Source organism: Palaemon carinicauda, chromosome 6 (assembly GCF_036898095.1).
Source record: "Palaemon carinicauda isolate YSFRI2023 chromosome 6, ASM3689809v2, whole genome shotgun sequence".
Lineage (NCBI taxonomy): Eukaryota > Metazoa > Arthropoda > Malacostraca > Decapoda > Palaemonidae > Palaemon > Palaemon carinicauda.
This window is the reverse complement of record NC_090730.1, coordinates 9,447,901-9,466,774: the sequence shown is the minus strand read 5'-3', so window position 1 is coordinate 9,466,774 and position 18,874 is coordinate 9,447,901. Positions and strand designations below refer to the sequence as shown.

Genomic DNA, 18,874 nt, shown 5'->3' with positions numbered 1-18,874 from the left:
ATGGAACATTGAAAATAGAATAGTGTTTAAAAAATTAAATTGAAAGCTTAAAATTAAACCTGATTCTTATATAACACTAATCCACTCCGAGAGAAGTCTCTAGGTTTTGATAATATCGAGCGTTAATCGGAAATGATAAATTATTTATTGTTGGAAGAGCTATTGTAGAAAAATATAATTCCAGAAAACCAAGTATAAGGTTGGTAAAAGATTAAATTGATAGTCAATATAAAATATTTTGTTATAAAGCTTTGTAATAAGTGGTTTATCTTTACAGTACTTGAATTAGTACATTTCTTGATAAAACCGTTCCTAAAATTTCGTCTTCAAAACTTATTTTCTTATTGTTTACAGTTAATTCTTATGCTGATATTAAGCTAAAATATTTTTCTAGAAAGCAGATTTTGATATAAATACAGCAGTTGTAGAGCATGTAAAAGTTTCATCAATAAGAACGTGCATTTCAAGAATTTCCGATCAATTTAACTACGAATTTTCATGTCATACTTATTGCAAAACGTGACTTCGAAATGCTTAAGATATATAAGTACGGAATTTGGATGAATTTTTTTTCTTTATATTTAAAATAAGTGATCTTTTACATCCAGTCACAGTACTTGTCTTAACACTCTCTCTCTCTCTCTCTCTCTCTCTCTCTCTCTCTCTCTCTCTCTCTCTCTCTCTCTCTCTCTCTCTCTCTCTCTCTCTCTCTCTCTCTCTCTCTCTGTATATGATTTGGTAAATAAAACCATACATTGTTAGTTCCTAGCATTTTAATAGGTTTGATGGAAAAATTGTAGCAACCAACAAATTCGTTGAAGTAAATAGTCAAAATCAGAGGTGAGATTTCTTTATACTCTTATTCATTAAGTAATTTTATCTGACAAGGGAGAAATGTCTGTGTAGGGTAATCAAGATTGAGGAGAATTTGACAAGATTAGGATTAGCATTGGACAAAATACCAGAGAAGGGGAAAAACCTTAGGTAAAAAAATGGAGATCAGAATTTTAATGTAATTTGATTTTATATGGCGTTGATATAAAAATTTCGTTTGTATCGTGTTTTAAGATTATTATAGTTTAGGAAAAATCTATTACAGCTAAAAATTTTATATACAAAATACAAAATTTGCTAAAAATTACAATGTAAAATGTTGTGCTTGTCAAAATAGATAGTAAACACTCAAGTTTTTAGCCAGCTACTGTGGATTATGTGGAGATATGAACAGTTTGAAAACGTGAAACAGTATAGAATGCATATTGAAGTATCTCTTGCACAACTTTATCAAAGGCTGGTTGGTGGACCATGTGCAGTAGAAGGCGACTTAAGTCCGATTTGATTATCTTGCTGGTGGGAGAAGCCGAGATAATGAGAACATTCGCTGTGCATCTCTTCCTCTTTACCCGACTCAATCACTTACATGGGTTGAAAGGCAATTTTGGTTTGATTTGGTGTCTACGCTGTCTTGTCTGCTTTTGAGAAGGCTGGATGAATCTTTTGCAACTAATTGTACCATAACTGTTGTAGATTTTTTGAATGACTTGGAAATTCCTTTGAAAAATAAATATAAATCTGTATTTCTTAGTTTTCCTGGATGACCTTTTAATCCTTTAAAATATATACGTTGATTCTGTTTGGAGTAAGAGTGCATTCTACTTAGTTTCAAGATTTTATAGTTTTTTCTAGATTAACCCCGTAGTAAATTTCACGTAAAATACATGTCTTATAGTAAGTAAAATTTAAATGACTCATTTCTATCTGATCATAGTAAAAGTGTATCATAAACAGCTGTTATCACTTAAATTAGCATATGCTAAAATGATTCGATACATATTCAAAATTCAATGGATATTTATGAAAAAAGGGAAATTTCAGCATATTTAATCTTAAAAAGTAAGCGAGCTAAAAAATACGAAGTCTACGCTTAAAGGCGTAACGTTTTCTATAGTATATAAAAAAGAAAATGGAACCAGTAACATTCACTAAAGGTAGTTTCATTTTTTTATATTTGCGAGTAGATATTTCACACACATGATGGGGAAAATATAAAAGGATCTAGATAAACTTAAGAAACCCCAAAGCTTTCGTCCATAGTTCGGAGGTGCAATCAATTAATCTACTACTGTAAAGAAAGTTTCAAATAAGTTTCAACTTGACATAGAAAACGTACATTGTGCGAGCGCAAACTACTGCAGACCTACAAGTAAATTTTAATTTTGTTAGGGAACTTTTGATAGCATAGGCATCAGTTAAGTCGAATCAATGCTGTATGTAACAAAACGTTATCTTCATAAGGCTTATATAACAAAGCCATAAAGTCTTATATGCCATGGTATTACATTTCGTATGTTTATTAGAATTTCATGAATTTCCAACATACTTTGTAGACTGGTGTACACTAAGGTACTTAAAGTAATATATTTCCACAGCTGGTAACTCCTGGTTCACCAAGTATTCAGGTAGTGTTTTAAACAATAATACCCTTAATGAACAACACTAATAAAGAAAACGGGCTCAGTCTTCAACATTGGCAAGAGAGCAGCAGATATTCGATATAAAAAACGCAAGGGCAGGAGGGGGGACCTTTACTCTCTGAACAATTAGCTGACTTAAACTTTCTTCATGGCAAAGTTTTAGACCGTTTTCTAGAGTGGATGAAGACACCTGTCAGGCTGCCGTATGCTGGGAACACTCGTCTCGCCTCCTCGAGTCACTGTAGTGTTGACTCCAATGGGGCAAAAAAATTTTATATTGTTTTTCTTTTAAAAAAAATTGCAACCTCCCCTACCTTTTTGTCTCTATTTTCTTATGGTTAAATAAAAGTGCGTCCGATTAAATAAAGTTTTTTATTTTTAAAAATACATATATAACATGTCACAAAAATTTTATTGCCTTATAAACTCCAAATCTCTTGATCTCTTTATAAAATGATGCTCCACATATGAGCCAATTTTAATTGGATTCCAAAAATGAAATAAGCATAAATTACATGACATATCCAAAGCTATCAGGCCACAGATTCTCGACATAAAAAACATGGCATGTATGAAAATTAAGTAAAGTTTATATTGACCTTCATTAGAAGTTTTGTATAAAAAAAAAAGCCTATAGCTAACAACCACTTGACGCATTTATAATATAGGTACGAGAGAGAGAGAGAGAGAGAGAGAGAGAGAGAGAGAGAAGGAACACAGGACAAGAGAACAGGGCAAGAGAATAAAGCCCTGAGAAAATGACGAGAGGGAGGAATGTGTCAAGAGTACAGGGGAAAAAGAGAAAAACAAGAGCAAGAGAAAAGGGCAAAGAGAACAGGCAAAAGAGAAAAGTAAGAGAACAGGGCAAAAGAGAAAAGTAAGAGAACAGGGCAAAAGAGAAAAGTAAGAGAACAGGGCAAAAGAGAAAAGTAAGAGAACAGGGCAAAAGAGAAAAACAAGAGAACAGAGCAAAAGAGAAAAGCAAGAGAACAGAGCAAAAGAGAATCGGAGCAAGAAAACAGGGCAAGAAAGAAAATCAGACCAAAAGAGAAAATAAGAGCTAAAGAACAGGGCAAAAGAGAGGAACAGAGCAAAAGAACAGGGAAAAAGAGCAACAAGACAAGAGAAGGCCAGAGAACATGGCATAAGAGAATCGGCGCAAACGAACATGACAAAAGAGAAACAGGGCAAGATAATTAGGCCAAATTGAGAATCAGAGCAAAAGAACAGGACAAAAGAGAAAGAATCAAGAGCAAGAGAACAGTGCAAAAAAGAGCAACGGGGTAAAAGAACAGTGCAAAAAAGAGCAACAGGGTAAGAGTACAGGGCAAGAGAGAATCAAAGCAAGGAAACAAGACGAGAGAAAAAGGGCAAGAGAAAAAGGCAAGAGAGAATCAGAGCAAGAGAACAGGGTAAAAGAAAAAATCACAGCAAGAGAACAGGACAAAGAGGAGGAGAGCAGGGTAAAAGCAAATCTGAGCAAGAGAACAGGGCAAAAGGGAGAATCAGACCAAAGGAAACAAGGCAAAAGGGAGAATCAGAACAAGAGAACAGGGCAAAAGGGAGAATCAGAACAAGAGAACAGGGCAAAAGGGAGAATCAGAACAAGAGAACAGGGCAAAAGGGAGAATCAGAACAAGAGAACAGGGCAAAAGAGCTACAAGGAAAGAGAGCAAGACAAAAAGAGAGAATTAGAGAAAGAGAACAGGACAAAAGAGAATCGGAGCAAGAGAACAGGGCAAAAGGCCAAAAAAAAAAAAAAAAAAAGACAAAAAAAGAGAATCGGACCATCAGAACAGGGCAAAAGATAGAAACCAGACAAAAGAGAATCAGACCAAGAGAACAGGGCAAGAGAGAACAACAAGGCAGGAGAACAAGGCAAAATGAGAGAATTAGAGCAAAGAACAGGACAAAAGAGAATCAGAGCAAGAGAGAGAATCAGGGCAAAAGAGAGCAACAAGGCAAGAGAACAAGTCAAAAAGAGAGAATGAGTCCAAGAGAACAAGGCAAAAGAGAACAAGGCAAAAAGAGAATCAGAGCAAGAGAACAGGGCAAAAGAGAGCAATGCGGCAAGAGAACTGGGCAAAAGAGAGCAACTAGGCAGGAGAATAAAGCAAAAAGAGAGAATCAGACCAAGAGAACAAAAAAAAAAAAAAAAAGAGAATCAGACCAAGAGAACAAAGCAAAAAGAGAGAATCAGACTAAGAGAACAAAGCAAAAAGAGAGAATCAGACCAAGAGAATAAAGCAAAAAGAGAGAATCAGACCAAGAAAACGGCAAACAAGAATCAGAACAAGCGAACAGGGCAAGAGAGAGCAACAATGCAAGAGAATAAGGCAAAAAGAGAGCCACAAGGCAAGAGAACAGGGTAAAAGAGAGAATGAGAGCAAGAAAACAGGGCAAAAGATAGAATCAGGAGAAAGAGAACAAGGCAAAAGAGAGAAGTAAGAGAACAGGGCAAAAAAGAGAAGATAACAGAGCAAGCAAGAGTAAGAGAACAGGCAAAAGGGCGAGAAACAGGGCAAAAGAGAGAAGTAAGAGAACAGAGCAAAAGAGAGAAGTAAAAGAACAGAGCAAAAGAGAGAAGTAAGAGAACAAGGCAAAAGAGAGAAGTAAGAGAACAGGGCAGAAGGGAGGGTAAGACAACAGGACAAAAGATAGAGAAGCAGGGTAATAGGACAGCCCAAAAGAGAAATTCAGACCAAAAGAACAGGGCAAAAGAGAAAATCAGAGCTAGAGAACAAGGCAAGAGAGGAATAAAGCAAGAGAACAGGGCAAAAGAGAGGAACAGAGCAAGAGAACAGGGCAAAAGAGAGGAACAGAGCAAGAGAACAGGGCAAAAGAGCACCAAGGGAAGAGGAGAAGGCATGAGAACATGGTATAAGAGAGAATCAGCGCAAACGAACAGGACAAAAGAGAAAAACGAGTGAAGATAACGGCAAAAATGAGAATCTGAGCAAAAGAACAGGACAAAAGGGAAAGAATCAAGGGCGAAAGAATCAAGGGCAAAAGGGAAAGAATCAAGAGCAAGAGAACAGACAAAAAAAGAGCAACAGGGCAAAAGAGAGAATCAGAGTAAAAGAACTGGGCAGAAGAGAAAATCAAAGCAAGAGAACAGAGCAAAAGAGAGGAACAGAGCAAGAGATCAGGGCAAAAGAGCAACAAGGCATGAAGAGGTGGCAAGAGAAAATGGCAAAAGAGAGAAACAAGGCAAAAGAATGAATAAGGACAAGAGATCATGACAAAAGAGAGACTCGGAGCAAGCGAACCGGACAAAAGAGAGAAACAGGGCAAGATAAGACAAAAATGAGAATCAGAGCTAAAGAACAGGGCAAAAGGGAAAGAATCAAGAGCAAAAGAACAGGGCAAAAGAGAAAGAATCAAGAGCAAGAGAACAGACAAAAAAAGGACAGGGCAAAAGAGAATCAGAGTAAGAGAACAGGGCAATAGAACAAAGAGAATCAGAGCAAGAAAACAAGGTAAAAGAGAGGAACCGAGCAAGAGAACAGGGCAAAAGAGCAACAATGCAAGAGGAGGAGGCAAGAAAAAATGGCAAAAGAGAGAAACAAGGCAAAAGAATGAATAAGGAAAAGCGAACATGACAAAAAGACTCAGAGCAAGCGAAAAGGACAAAAGAAAGAAACATGGCAAGATAACAGGACATAAGAGAGGAACAGGGCAAGATAAGACAAAAATGAGAATCAGATCCAAAGAACAGGGCAAAAGGGAAAGAATCAAGAGCAAGAGAACAGACCATAAAAAGGGCAACAATGGAAGAGAGAGAATCAGAGCAAGAAAACAGGGCAAAAGAGAAAATCAGACTAAAAGAATAGGGTAGAAGAGAAAATCAGAGCTAGAGAACAGGGCAAAAGAGAAGAACAGGGCAAAAGAGAGGAACAAAGCAAGAGAACAGCGCAAAAAAGCAGCATGGGAAGAAGAGCAGGCAAGAGAAAATGGCAAATGGCAAAAGAGATAAACAAGGCAAAAGAATGAATAAGGACAAGAAAACATGACAAAAGAGAGAAACAGGGCAAGATAACAGGACAAAAGAGAGGAACAGTGTAAGATAAGACAAAAACGAGAATCGGAGCAAAAGAACAGGGCAATGGGGAAAGAACCAAGAGCAAGGAAAAAGGCAAAACAAGAGAACATGACAAAAGAGAGAATCAGAGCATGAAAACAGGGCAAAAGAGAATAAGACCAAGGAAACAGGACAAGAGAACAGGGCAAAAGAGAGAATCAGACCAAGAGAACAGGGCAAAAGAGAGAATCAGACCAAGAGAACAGGGCAAAAGAGAAACAGAACAAAAGACAGGAAGAGAAAGGGGCAAAAGAGAATCAGAGCATGAGAATAGGGCAAGAGAGAGAAACAGGACATAAGAAAATCAGAACAAGAGAAGGGAGCAAAAGAAAGCAACAAAGCAAAAAGAGAATCAGAGCAGGAGTACAGGGCAAAAGAAAGCAACAACCCAAGAGAACAGGGCAAAAGAGAACAACAAGGCAAGCGGACAAGGTAAAAAGAACCAGAGCAAGAGAACAGGGCAAAAGAGAGAATCATTAAGAGAACAGGACAAAAGAGAGCAATAAGACAAGAGAACAAGGCAAAAGAGCGAATCAGATCAATAGTTTAGGCCAAAGGAGAGAAACAGCCAACAAAGAAAAACAGGAACATAAAAAGAGACAGGGTAAAACAGGAGAAACAACAAGAACAAGAGGAAACATGGCAAAGAAAGAAACAGAGCAAGAGAACAAGTTGAAAAGCACGAGAAACAGGGAAAAGGAACAAGGCAACAGAGAGAATCAGTGCAAGAGGAAAGGGTAAAAGAGAGAATCAGTTCAAGAGAAAAGGGTAAAAGAGAATCAGTGCAAGAGAAAAGGGTAAAAGAGAGAATCAGTGCAAGAGAAAAGGGTAAAAGAGAGAATCAGTGCAAGAGAAAAGGGTAAAAGAGAGAAACAGGTTAAGAGAGAAACATGGCAAAAGAAACAGGGAAAAGAGTAAAAGGGCAAAAGAAACAAGGGAAAATTAGAGTAAAAGGGCAAAAAAAAAAAAAAAAAAACAGGAAAATAGTAATAGGGCAGCAGAAAAAACGGGAAAATGGAGTAAAAGGGCAAAAGAAACGGGAAAGTAGAATAAAAGGGGCAAAATAAACTGGGATAAATAAACTAAAAGGGCAAAAGAAACTGGGGAAAAGACTAAAAAGGCAAAAAAGAACAGGGGAAAATAGAGTAAAAGGGCAAAAGAAACAAGGGTAAATAGACTAAAAGGGCAAAAGAAACTGGAAAAAAGAGTAAAAGGGAAAAATAGAGTAAAAGGGCAAAATAGAGTAAAAGGACAAAGTAGAATAAAAGGGCAAAAGAGAGAAATACAGGGCAAGAGAATACAGCAAAAGAGAAACAGAGCAAAGAAAATATGACAAAAGAGAAGCGGAAAGAGAATATGAAAAAGTGAAACAGGGCAAGAGAATAAGACCAAAAAGAAACAGGGAAAAAGAATAGGACAAAAGAGAAACAGGGAGAGAGAATATGAAAAAGCGAAACACGGCAGAAGAGCAGTACAAAAGAGAAACAAGGCCAGAGAGAGAGAGAGAGAGAGAGAGAGAGAGAGAGAGAGAGAGAGAAATGCTGCTTATAACAAAGTATTTGAAAAGAGATTTTACAATGTCAAGGTTATTTACAATATAAACTTTTATTCTTTCATTTTCATTCATATATTGTTTTCAACGACAAGTATCAATCTGTGGCCAAAGAGTTTTGGTTACGGTGCCATAACTATTAATCAAGATAAACATCATGTTTGACAACTTGTCAAAAAGTAACTTCATAAAGGTAAGGCATCCTCTCCTCCTATCATATGTGGGAAACTTCAGGAGTAATGGAGTTGTCATGAAGTTGGTACTCCATAGTTCCATTTCAGGATTGTAAATTGTTGATTGGAGTCAAGGGGATCTATCAATGGTCATTTCGAATCACAATCTGTAAGAAAAAGTACATTACTTATCAAGAATACATCTGACTATTCAAACATTGGTAAACAAAACAAATTGGATATTTGGGGGCATATTGTAAATAATTATTCATATAATACTACTAAGATGAAACAAGTTACAAGATTTAAGGATAAAACGAAATATGCACAATTTCATGAAGGTTAAGAACATAGAAGAACGAAGAATGTTATTCAGATAAAGTATATAAAATTTTTCAGTCATTTGACTATTCAAACAGTGGTAAACAAAAATAAGCTTGATATTTGGAGGCATATTGTAAACAATTATTCATATAATACTACTAAAAGAGAGCATGTTACAAAGACATGACAAAGATAAAACAAAATGTGCACAATTTCTTGAGGGCCAAGAAAATAAAAGAATGAATGTTCAGATAATGTAACGTATATAACTGGCAAATTATTTTCAAAGCAAGACTTTCAATCTAAACATTTTCCCCTGCAGTTAAATTTGCATAATCTTCATAAGAGACTGCAAGAGGATATCAAGTACTTATATAAATGAAAAAGTTACGAAACAAGAGAGATAGGACTTTGAACTTTTAACTATAATCATCATATGATAAGCGAAAGGAAATGAAAATGTGAATATAAACTACAGTTTCTCATTAGAAGTTATGGCTGATGGCATTTTTTATTATAAGAAAACTGAATATAAAATTCGTATTTGGATTGCATTCAAGAACAGAGAAAAATAAATTTAAATACTTTGTAACTGTAGAGAAGTACACCGAGCTCCAATGTTTTAAACTATTTATGTGTACATACATTTAAAAAAATGGCAATGTTATCTTCGAATAAATGTCTATAATTGCCATATATTAAAGTTATTCGAGAGTGGATGGGACCAGGAAAGTATCTTCATTGTGAAATAAAAGGGTCGTATCAACCATTTAATTTAGAATTAATAACTTATATTTTTCATAGTTTTCTTTATCAATATCAAAATGAAATTTCAAAGAGTTAAATTTTTATTCAAATTTCAAAGAAATTTTGTACAATTACAGTTATTGTATCATTTGGCCTCAATAACATCTAAAATAAATGATTTTATCATTTTGAACGGATTAATTATAATGGTCCTCGATTAACGGAGTTTTAAGCTTTTGCATTTCTTCCCATTTATGAAAAGTATTTTTTTTTTTTTAATATAAACGCTTTCTCAGTTGTAATAAATTTACTTCATGTGTTAAAGATTCATGAATAAGCAGTAATTGTAGTTTTATTTCATAGTTTTGCAACAAATGGTTGAATAAGAACTTAATTCGAGTTGATTCAAAAATTTATTTCTTTCAAACACCTGTGTTCACAATTTCATTAATCCTAGTACCACCTCTTTCAGTGATGCCTATTATTATTATTATCATTATTATTATTATTATTATTATTATCATTATTATTATTATGATTATTATTATTATGATTATGATTATGATTATTATTATTATTACTACTAGCTAAGCTACCACCCTAGTTTGAAAAACAAGATGCTATAAGGCCAAGGGTTCCAACAGGGAAAAAAAAAGTCCAGTGAGAAACGGAAATAAGGAAATATATAAACCACATGAACAATAATGAACGATTAAATAAATTATTGGAAAAACAGTAACATCAAAGTATATATTTCATATGTTTTCTTCATTTAAGTACTGTAATGACAACAATCTTTTCAAGTCAAAATTTCTTTTATAATTTGTAATTGAAAGTAACTCAATCTATATGAAGTTTGCATTTTTGTTTAAAAGTTTCACTAATCGAAACCCCTGCAAACCAAAAATCCAAATAATTGAGGAATACTCAGATTTTCCTGTAGTGACTGCAAACACTTATTGGAATTATCAGAGAGAGAGAGAGAGAGAGAGAGAGAGAGAGAGAGAGAGAGAGAGAGAGAAATTATTACATCCAAAATCCTTATTCCAACGACATTACAACATTATGTCCAACATTTGTCTTCCCTCACACTGTCTTTACACTCATGAGTGGCACAGAAGAGACAGAACATTGTCCCAGATAGGTTCGAATTCCCAGCCACAAGAAGGCGAGTCAGGGAAGTTTCTAATAGGCTACCACATCCCTTGCAATAAATTGCACCATGTAAATTACTATTATTAACGTAATAATTCCATCACTGGCTAGCAAAATAAATACTAGTTATTAGAAACTGCTATAAAATTCTTTGAAAAAATTGTATTTTTCATGTAGTTCGATACTCCTACACTGGACAGCCTTTCTCGTATAATTAGATTAAACTGATAATCAGGACCAACACATCAATAACAGATTTTCCTATGCTACTCATTGGGCAATTTTATTGGATATTAAACCAATTAAATGGCAGGGCCATTAATACCTTTTATAGGATATCAATAATTTTAATTCTCAGAAATGGTGTAAAGGTTTAAATGCTGTTCAAGAATGGCAGACGCAAGGGACAGTGACACTGCCCTATCAAGCAGGACAATGCCCTAGAGACTGGCCTTATTACATATGATCAGCGCCCAAGGCCCCTCTCTACTCAAGCTAAGACCAAGGAGGGACAGGCAGTGGCTGCTGATGACTCAGCAGATAAACCTATAGGCTCCTCTAAATACCCCATCCTTAGCTCACAAGAATGGTGAGGTTGCAGAGACCAAAGGAACTAACGAGTTGGAGCAGGACTCGAACACCGGTCAGGCAATCACCAGGCATGGACGGTACCATTAGGCCACCACAACCCTACAAAGCAAAATCAACAAACAACTCGCAGGAAAGAAAAATGGTAAACAATAAATTTCCAAGACAAGACTGGTTGTCAATTTTACAAACCTGAACTCGAACACCAGTCAGGCAATCACCAGGCATGGACGGTACCATTAGGCCACCACAACCCTACAAAGCAAAGCCAACAAACAACTCGCAGGAAAGAAAAATGGTAAACAATAAATTTCCAAGACAAGACTGGTTGTCAATTTTACAAACCTGAACTCGAACACCAGTCAGGCAATCACCAGGCATGGACGGTACCATTAGGCCATCACAACCCTACAAAGCAAAGCCAACAAACAACTCGCAGGAAAGAAAAATGGTAAACAACAAGTTTCCAAGACAAGACTGGTTTTCAATTTTACAAACCTGAACGATCTTAACTAATACAATTTTATAAAATTTTCATTATTATAAAAATCAAGCCTCTATAAAAATAAACGTTTGGAAAAACCTCTAAGGAATTCTTGTAGAATTCCGTAATATTATAAAATCAATTAAATATACAAAGGTTCTTAATTAAACAAAATTACTCGAAATCTAAATTTAAATACATGAATCAAGAAGTTTACTTTGTTCTAAATTAATGAGAGAGAGAGAGAGAGAGAGAGAGAGAGAGAGAGAGAGAGAGAGAGTTTACCAATTGGAGTTCACGAGGCTATAATTAAATCTCTGTTAGTGAAAACAAGGATATGAGGAATTTGCACTAATGAATGGTGGTGTTTGAGAGAGAGAGAGAGAGAGAGAGAGAGAGAGAGAGAGAGATGACGAATGATTATGACCAGCTGAGAGCAATGGGAGCAAAGAATGTTTAATTTTGGTAATAGTTTAATCATCATAACTGAGTTTGCTTTTGAGAGAGAGAGAGAGAGAGAGAGAGAGAGAGAGAGAGAGAGAGATTCTAAAATGACAAATTCGTAAATAATTTTTATTTTTCCTAACTATACAAACCTTAGCTATATAATAGGGGTTATTACTTTCGGTGTAGCTGAAATGACAAGCCATTAGAATTTTAACGAGTGTTTACTAGCCCACCACTAGTTAGCGGGGTTAGGGAGGGTAGCTTGCTAACCCCCCCCCCCCCTCACACACACCTGTGCTTAAGCTCACTTAGCTTGGAGGTAGGACTTCAAGGGGGACAGGGCTGGTGGGAAAGTTTGATTAAATAGCTAAGGTTTGTATAGTTAGGAAAAATACAAATTACCTACGAATTTGTCATTTGTTCCATAACTGACATACAAACCACGCTATTTAATAGGGGTGACTCACCCATTAGGAAGGGTGGAAAGTCCCAGCCAGTACTGGCTTTGGCTTTTGCCCGGGGACTCATTATTCGAGTGTCAGCACTCAACAATAAGGAGTCCCTGCACCTTGCTAGAACCTTGCTACGCAAGGACTGCGGCCTACGCAAGCTGTGTGTGAAGGTATCATAAATTGTGACTCGTCCTAGGAAGATGACCTGTAGTCCTTTAGATGGAAACTTTAGGCTAGGACTCTCCCAATACCACCTCGTCAGGGTATGGGGACGTGACAGTACAGTATTAGCTTAATACTAGGAACACAAGGAAACATGGTTTACCTGCAGTGGTTTGAGGTCAGCTCTGCAGAAAACCCAGGATGCTGCTTTCCCCAAGAGGGGGAAGATGAAGAAAAGAATAAGGGCCAGATAAATCTTTTCATTCATGCAGACCAAGACCGGGTAACAATGCCCTCAACCTTCTGCTAGTAACTTGTCCACTAAGGAGCCTGAGGTTCTAAACCAGCTGTTGTGCAGCCACCAAAGGACCGATAGAGAACGTATCGAGCCTCCCGTGGGTCACGTCTTGCAGGTAGTGGGCTGTGAAGGTCGTCTGACGCTTCCACACCCCAACCTGAAGAACCTGCGTCACTGAGAAATTATTCTTGAAGGCCAGGGACGTAGCTACGCCCGACATCATGTGCTCTAGGGTGTCGTGACGGAGAAGGGTCTGTTCAGGGACAGATGGATCGCCCTGCGAATCCATGCCGAGATTGTGTTCTTGGTGACCCTCCTCTTATTCCTCCCAGTGCTAACAAACAATGCCTGCACCTGAGGACGGACTGCAGCTGTTCTTTTGAGATATAACCTCAGACTCCTTACTGGGCACAGTAGGAGATGGTCTGGGTCATCTGTTACAGAACGAAGACTCGAAATCTGGAAGGAGTCGAACCGAGGGTCCGGCACCCCCGGATTCTGAGTCTTAGCAATAAACTCAGGGACAAATCTGAATGTTACCTCCCCCAAACCCCTTGAATGGGCAATGTCATATGAGAGACCATGAAGTTCACTGACTCGCTTGGCCGATGCCAAAGCTAGTAGGAACACCGTCTTCCAAGTTAGGTGGCGATCTGAAGCCTGGCGTAATGGTTCATAGAGAGGTCTCTTAAGAGACCTGAGAACTCAAACCACATTCCATGGAGGTGGTCTCACCTCCGACTGAGGGCAGGTAAGTTCATAACTTTGTATGAGTAGGGAAAGTTCCAGCGAGGAAGAAATGTCCACTCCTTTGAGCCTGAAGGCTAGACAAGGCTGAGCGATAGCCTTTCACCGCTGAAACTGAAAGGCGCATTACTTCCCGCAAATACACGAGGAACTCCGCTATTGCTGGAATAGTGGCATCGAGTGGAGAGACCCCCCCTTCCACGACACCAACCACAGAAGACCCCCACTTTGCCTGGTAGACAGATGCGGATGATTTTCGCAGATGTCCAGACATCCTAATTGCAACTAGCTGCGAAAATCCTCTCTCAGCGAGGAGATGCTGGATAGTCTCCAGGCGTGAAGTCGAAGCGAAGATACGGCTTTGTGGAAGATGTTGGCATGTGGTTGTCTGAGTAGATCGTGTCGTGGAGGGAGTTCTCTCGTTAGTTCCGTTAGGAGTTGCAGGAGGTCCAGGAACCATTCCCCGTGATGCCATAGCGGAGCTATGAGGGTCATTGAAAGAATGACCGATATTCTGGTCTTGTTGAGCAACCTCCTCATCAGACAGAACGGGGGAGAGGCGTACACGATGTTGTCCCACCGTTGATGGAAGGCATCTTACCAGAGCGCCTTGGGATCCGGGACTGGGGAGCAGTATAGTGGAAGCTTGAGGTTCAACGGTGTCGCGAACAGATCCACAGTCAGGGAACCCCACAAAGTCAGGACTTTGTTGGCTACTAGATGATCCAAAGACCACTCGGTACTCACTATCTGAGACGCTCTGCTCAGATTGTCGGCGAGCAAATTCCTCTTGCCTGGAATGAAATGTGTCGATAGTGGAATCGAGTGGACTTCGGTCCATCTCAATATCTCTACTGCAAGATGGGATAGCTGCTTCGAAAAGGTACCTCCTTGCTTGTTGATGTAAGCCACTACTGTGGTGTTGTCACTCATCACCACCACAGAGTGACCCGCCAGTTATTGTTGGAACTGCTGAAGGGCCAAAAAAACAGCCTTCATCTCTAAAAGATTTATATGGAGGCACTTTTCTGATTCTGACCACAGGCCTGAGGTCCTGTGGTGTAGAACGTGGGCTCCTCACCCTTTCTTTGAGGCGTCCGAAAACAGCATCAAATCCGGGGTAGGACGAGAAGATTCACTCCTCTCTGTAGGTTCTCGTCTGTCACCCACCACTGGAGGTCCGTCCGTTCCGCAGGTCCCATAGGGATCATGAAGTCCGGGGAATCGTAACCTTGATTCCACCGGGACTTGAGTCGCCACTGGAGGGATCTCATTCTGAGGCGACCGTTGGGAACTAGAAGAGCCAAAGATGAGAGGTGACCGAGGAGACGTAACCACGATTGGGCTGGAAGCTCCTTTTGTCTGAGAAAAGGACTTGCGACCTTCCTCTGCCTTGCTATCCTGTCGTCTGATGGGAAGGCTTTGTGGAGATTGGTGTCTATAATCATGCCTAGATATACTAGTCTTTGAGTGGGAAGCAGAGAGGACTTCTCGAGATTTACCATGATCCCCAGATCCTGGCAAAGTCCCAGAAGTTTGTCTCGGTGTTGAAGAAGGGATGACTCCGAGTCTGCTAGGATCAGCCAGTCATCCAGATAACGGAGGAGACAGATGCCGATCCTGTGTGCCCACGACGATATTAGGGCGAACACTCTGGTGAAAACCTGTGGTGCTGTGGAGAGACCGAAACACAGCACCTTGAACTGGTATTCCTTGTTGTCCGGGCTGAATCTTAAGTACTTCCTTGAAGACGGATGGATTGGGATCTGGAAGTACGCGTCCTTCAGATCCAGTGTACACATGAAGTCTTGCGGTCTCACTGCAAGTCTGACCGTGTCTGCGGTCTCCATGCTAAACGGAGTTTGCTTGACAAACTTGTTCAGAGCTGAGAGGTCGATGACTGGTCTCCAGCCTCCAGACGCCTTCTTTACAAGAAAGAGTCGACTGAAGAAGCCTGGGGACCCGTCGAGGGCCTCTTGGAGAGCGCTCTTCTTCAACATGGTCTGGACTCCTGCCAAAGGGCCTGCCTCCTTGCTGATCCCATGGCAAGGGAGCTCAACAACACTGGATTTGTCGTCAGGGGAGGTAGAGATGTTGTGAACGGGACGCGATATCCCTGACTGATTACGGAAATCGTCCAGGAATCGGCCCCGAGTTGCTGCCACCTGTCTGCGCAACTTTGAAGGCATCCCCTCACTGGCGGACTTGGAGGGGGACTGCCAGTCCTAGCGTTTGCGGCCTCGGCTGCTCCCTCTAGGATTCTTCCCTCCCCTGGAGGACTTCTTGCCTTTCCTGTCCTTAACGTGAAAGGGCTTAGACACAACTGCCTTCGCTGCCGTTGTCGGTTTCGTGGTCTTGGTCGGACGGGGCTGCTGGGGTGCTAGAGGCTTACAGGCTTTGGATGTCAAATCCCTATGTAGGAGGAAGTCCTGGTGGGACTTCCTCCACCTCTCAGCAGCATGCTCCACGTCCTTAGGCTCAAACAGGTTCGTTCCCATCAAGGAAGAATGTCTGAGCCTGCTTATCTTTCTGCTAGAGACCTTCTGATGGAACCTCTCAGACACCGCATCCCGACGTTTCAGGATGGTGTTTGCCCACAAGTTCGAGACTTGGTGGGCCAGAAACTCGATTGTGCGAGTACCTGAGAGTAGAAAGGTCTCCATAGCTTTCCTGGTACGTTCTTTGGATAAATCCTCCGAACGTATCAGGATACCTAAGGTCTCTAACCAGATATCCAGCCACGTGTGCCGACGATTCCGCGCAGGACAGTTCAGCGCCGACAGTTCAGCGCTGCCAATTCAGCGAATGACAATTCAGCTTGGAATCAATTCAGCGCACGACAATTTAGCACAACGATAAATCAGCACAAGGACAATTCAGTGCAAAAATGCACACACATTCACCCTTATCTTATTATTAGCATATACAGATTATTTTTCTTATTATCATCATTGTCATTATTATTATTATTATTATTATTATTATTACTGTTGTAATTCATGGTTGTTAACAATAACCACTGAATAAATAAAGTTATATTACAAGCTTAGGACGGTATATATTCCCTTTTCTGGAATACAGTTGTTTATAAACATTTGCTTAGTTAAAACTGAAAAGGCAGCCTTATGGAGCGGATTTTATCGGAGAAAGGACGCGAGCATATTTTCGGAATGGAAAAGTGTCTTGGCGTTGTACACAAGACAGATGCAAAGGTCGAATCCATGTCAACGGAAACTTGTGGGAATATGTAAAGGCCCATACTCATGTGCCTCAGCCAGCAGTATCAGCAATGAAGAAGATGGTTTCTGACCTATGTGAACGAGCCAGTGCATCTAATGATGTCCCAAGAAGAATAATTCAAGAAACTCAAGTCTCTTTGCCAGATGAAGCTACGGTTTTACTCCCCAAGTATACTTCATTACAACGGACTGTCCAGCGCCAACGAAAAAGAGATGGTGAGCCAATTCCAGCACCTAATAATGTTAGTGATATTGTATTACCTGAACATTTGCATGTAACACACAGTGTAGAACCTTTTTTATTGTACGATTCTGGGGTTGAAGATACCAATAGAATGTTTATCTTTTCGACTAGAAAAAATGTTGAACTCCTCAAAGAATACAAAAACTGGCTCGCAGATGGTACATTTAAGGTAGCTCCGCGCCTTTTCCACCAACTTTATGTCATTCATATGCTTTGTGAAGGATGTGTTTTTCCAGTGATATATATACTATTGCAAAATAAGACAGAGGATTCATATGAAAAGGCACTAAGAACTATTTTGAATCTATACCCGGATCTGACGCCAGCCACTATGCTATGTGATTTTGAAAAGGCTTTCCAAAATGCATTTTCAAGAGTTTTTGTAGGAACGCAAATAAGCGGTTGTTTTTTCCTTGCTCAGTGTATATGGAGAAAAATACAGGCATTGAATCTTACCCAGATTTATGTAAGTGACTAACATATTCGTCGACACTGTAAGATGTTGGTGGCCTTAGCTTTTGTGCCTGCTGACAATGTTTGTAATGTGTTTGAATCATTGCAAGATGCTATGCCTCCGGAATTGGAAGAGTTAACAAATTATTTCGAGGACACATGGATTGGTCGTCCATTCCGTCATCGTAGAAGAGATGCGGTTTTTAAACCCGAGTTATGGACTGCTTTTGATCGAGTGCAGGGCGACCTACCTAAGACCAATAATTCATTAGAAGGGTGGCACCGAAGTCTTCAGTTAACATTGGGTCATAACCATCCAACCTTTTATAAGTTTGTCGAGTTTCTTAAACTAGAGCAAGATAGCATAGAGAAAAGGATACTGAGAATAAGAGCTGGACACGACGATGGTAGAAAAAACCCAAAATACCAAAGGACAACTAAGGCAATAAAAACGCTTGTTAATGAGTATGGAAGTCGATTCGGTAAGTTGGAATACTTACAAAATATAAGCTACCTCATTGAATTGCAGAAATAAATTAATTCATTTCTTTTTACATATACTGCATGTATTATTTTTAATATGTAAATTTAATAAATCTTTTATATCCCTTTTTATATATTATCAAGAAAGTGTTAAAACTTTTTGCTGAATTTCCTTGTAGTTGCTTCCTTATGCTGACTTGTTACTGTGCTGAATTGTTCTTATGATGAATTGTCATTCACTGAACCGCGTGTGCCTTTTGGCGCCGAATTGTCCTTGTGCTGATTTGTCCTAGTGTTGAATTGTCATGCGCTGAATTGATTCTAAGCTGAATTGTCATTTGCTGAATTGGCAGCGCTGAATTGTCTGCGCTGAATTATCCAGTGCGGAATTGTCGGTGTACCATCCAGCCATGAAGTGGCCTGCATGGCACACTTCGCAACCTTCTCATGATTAAGGATCTCATTCACCGAGAATGAGACCTGCCGGTTGGAGAGCCTCTCAAGAGGGACTCCCCTGGTAAGCTCTTCCAAAGAATAGTGAAGGGGAAGAGCTAAACAAGGCTCCTCTACGATCTCGAAGTACTTCCTCTGCTGCACGCGAGGAGGTGGGAGAAGCTTGTTGCCGGCACTGGATCAACTGGAGGAGGCTAGCTCAGAGAGCTGGACTGCGATCTTGTCCCTGGAACTCTTAGCCCCTTGAGACCAGGACAAAGCTGCACTGGCCTTAGAGGGTTTTTGAGTCCCAAAAGATCGGTCCAAGACCGTGTCTTT

General features: G+C 39.5%; 1 protein-coding gene across 1 annotated transcript; it reads left to right on the top strand.

Moving 5' to 3' along the window:
• Positions 1-3,232: 3,232 nt before the first annotated feature.
• LOC137642360 (uncharacterized) lies at positions 3,233-16,231 on the top strand. The gene is made up of 4 exons (XM_068374854.1): positions 3,233-3,325; positions 3,692-4,212; positions 7,169-7,352; positions 15,995-16,231. Exons 1-4 carry the CDS (start codon positions 3,233-3,235, stop codon positions 16,229-16,231), a joined length of 1,035 nt encoding a protein of 344 aa, XP_068230955.1.
• The last annotated feature ends 2,643 nt before the right edge of the window (positions 16,232-18,874 follow it).

Coding starts and splice junctions, on each gene's coding strand:
- LOC137642360 (XM_068374854.1), top strand. CDS start 3,233: ATGACGAGAGGGAGGAATGTGTCAAGAGTACAGGGGAAAAAGAGAAAA. Junction 3,326..3,691: donor AGAACAGGCAAAAGAGAAAA/GTAAGAGAACAG, acceptor ATTGAGAATCAG/AGCAAAAGAACAGGACAAAA. Junction 7,353..15,994: donor AATCAGTGCAAGAGAAAAGG/GTAAAAGAGAGA, acceptor TTAACGTGAAAG/GGCTTAGACACAACTGCCTT.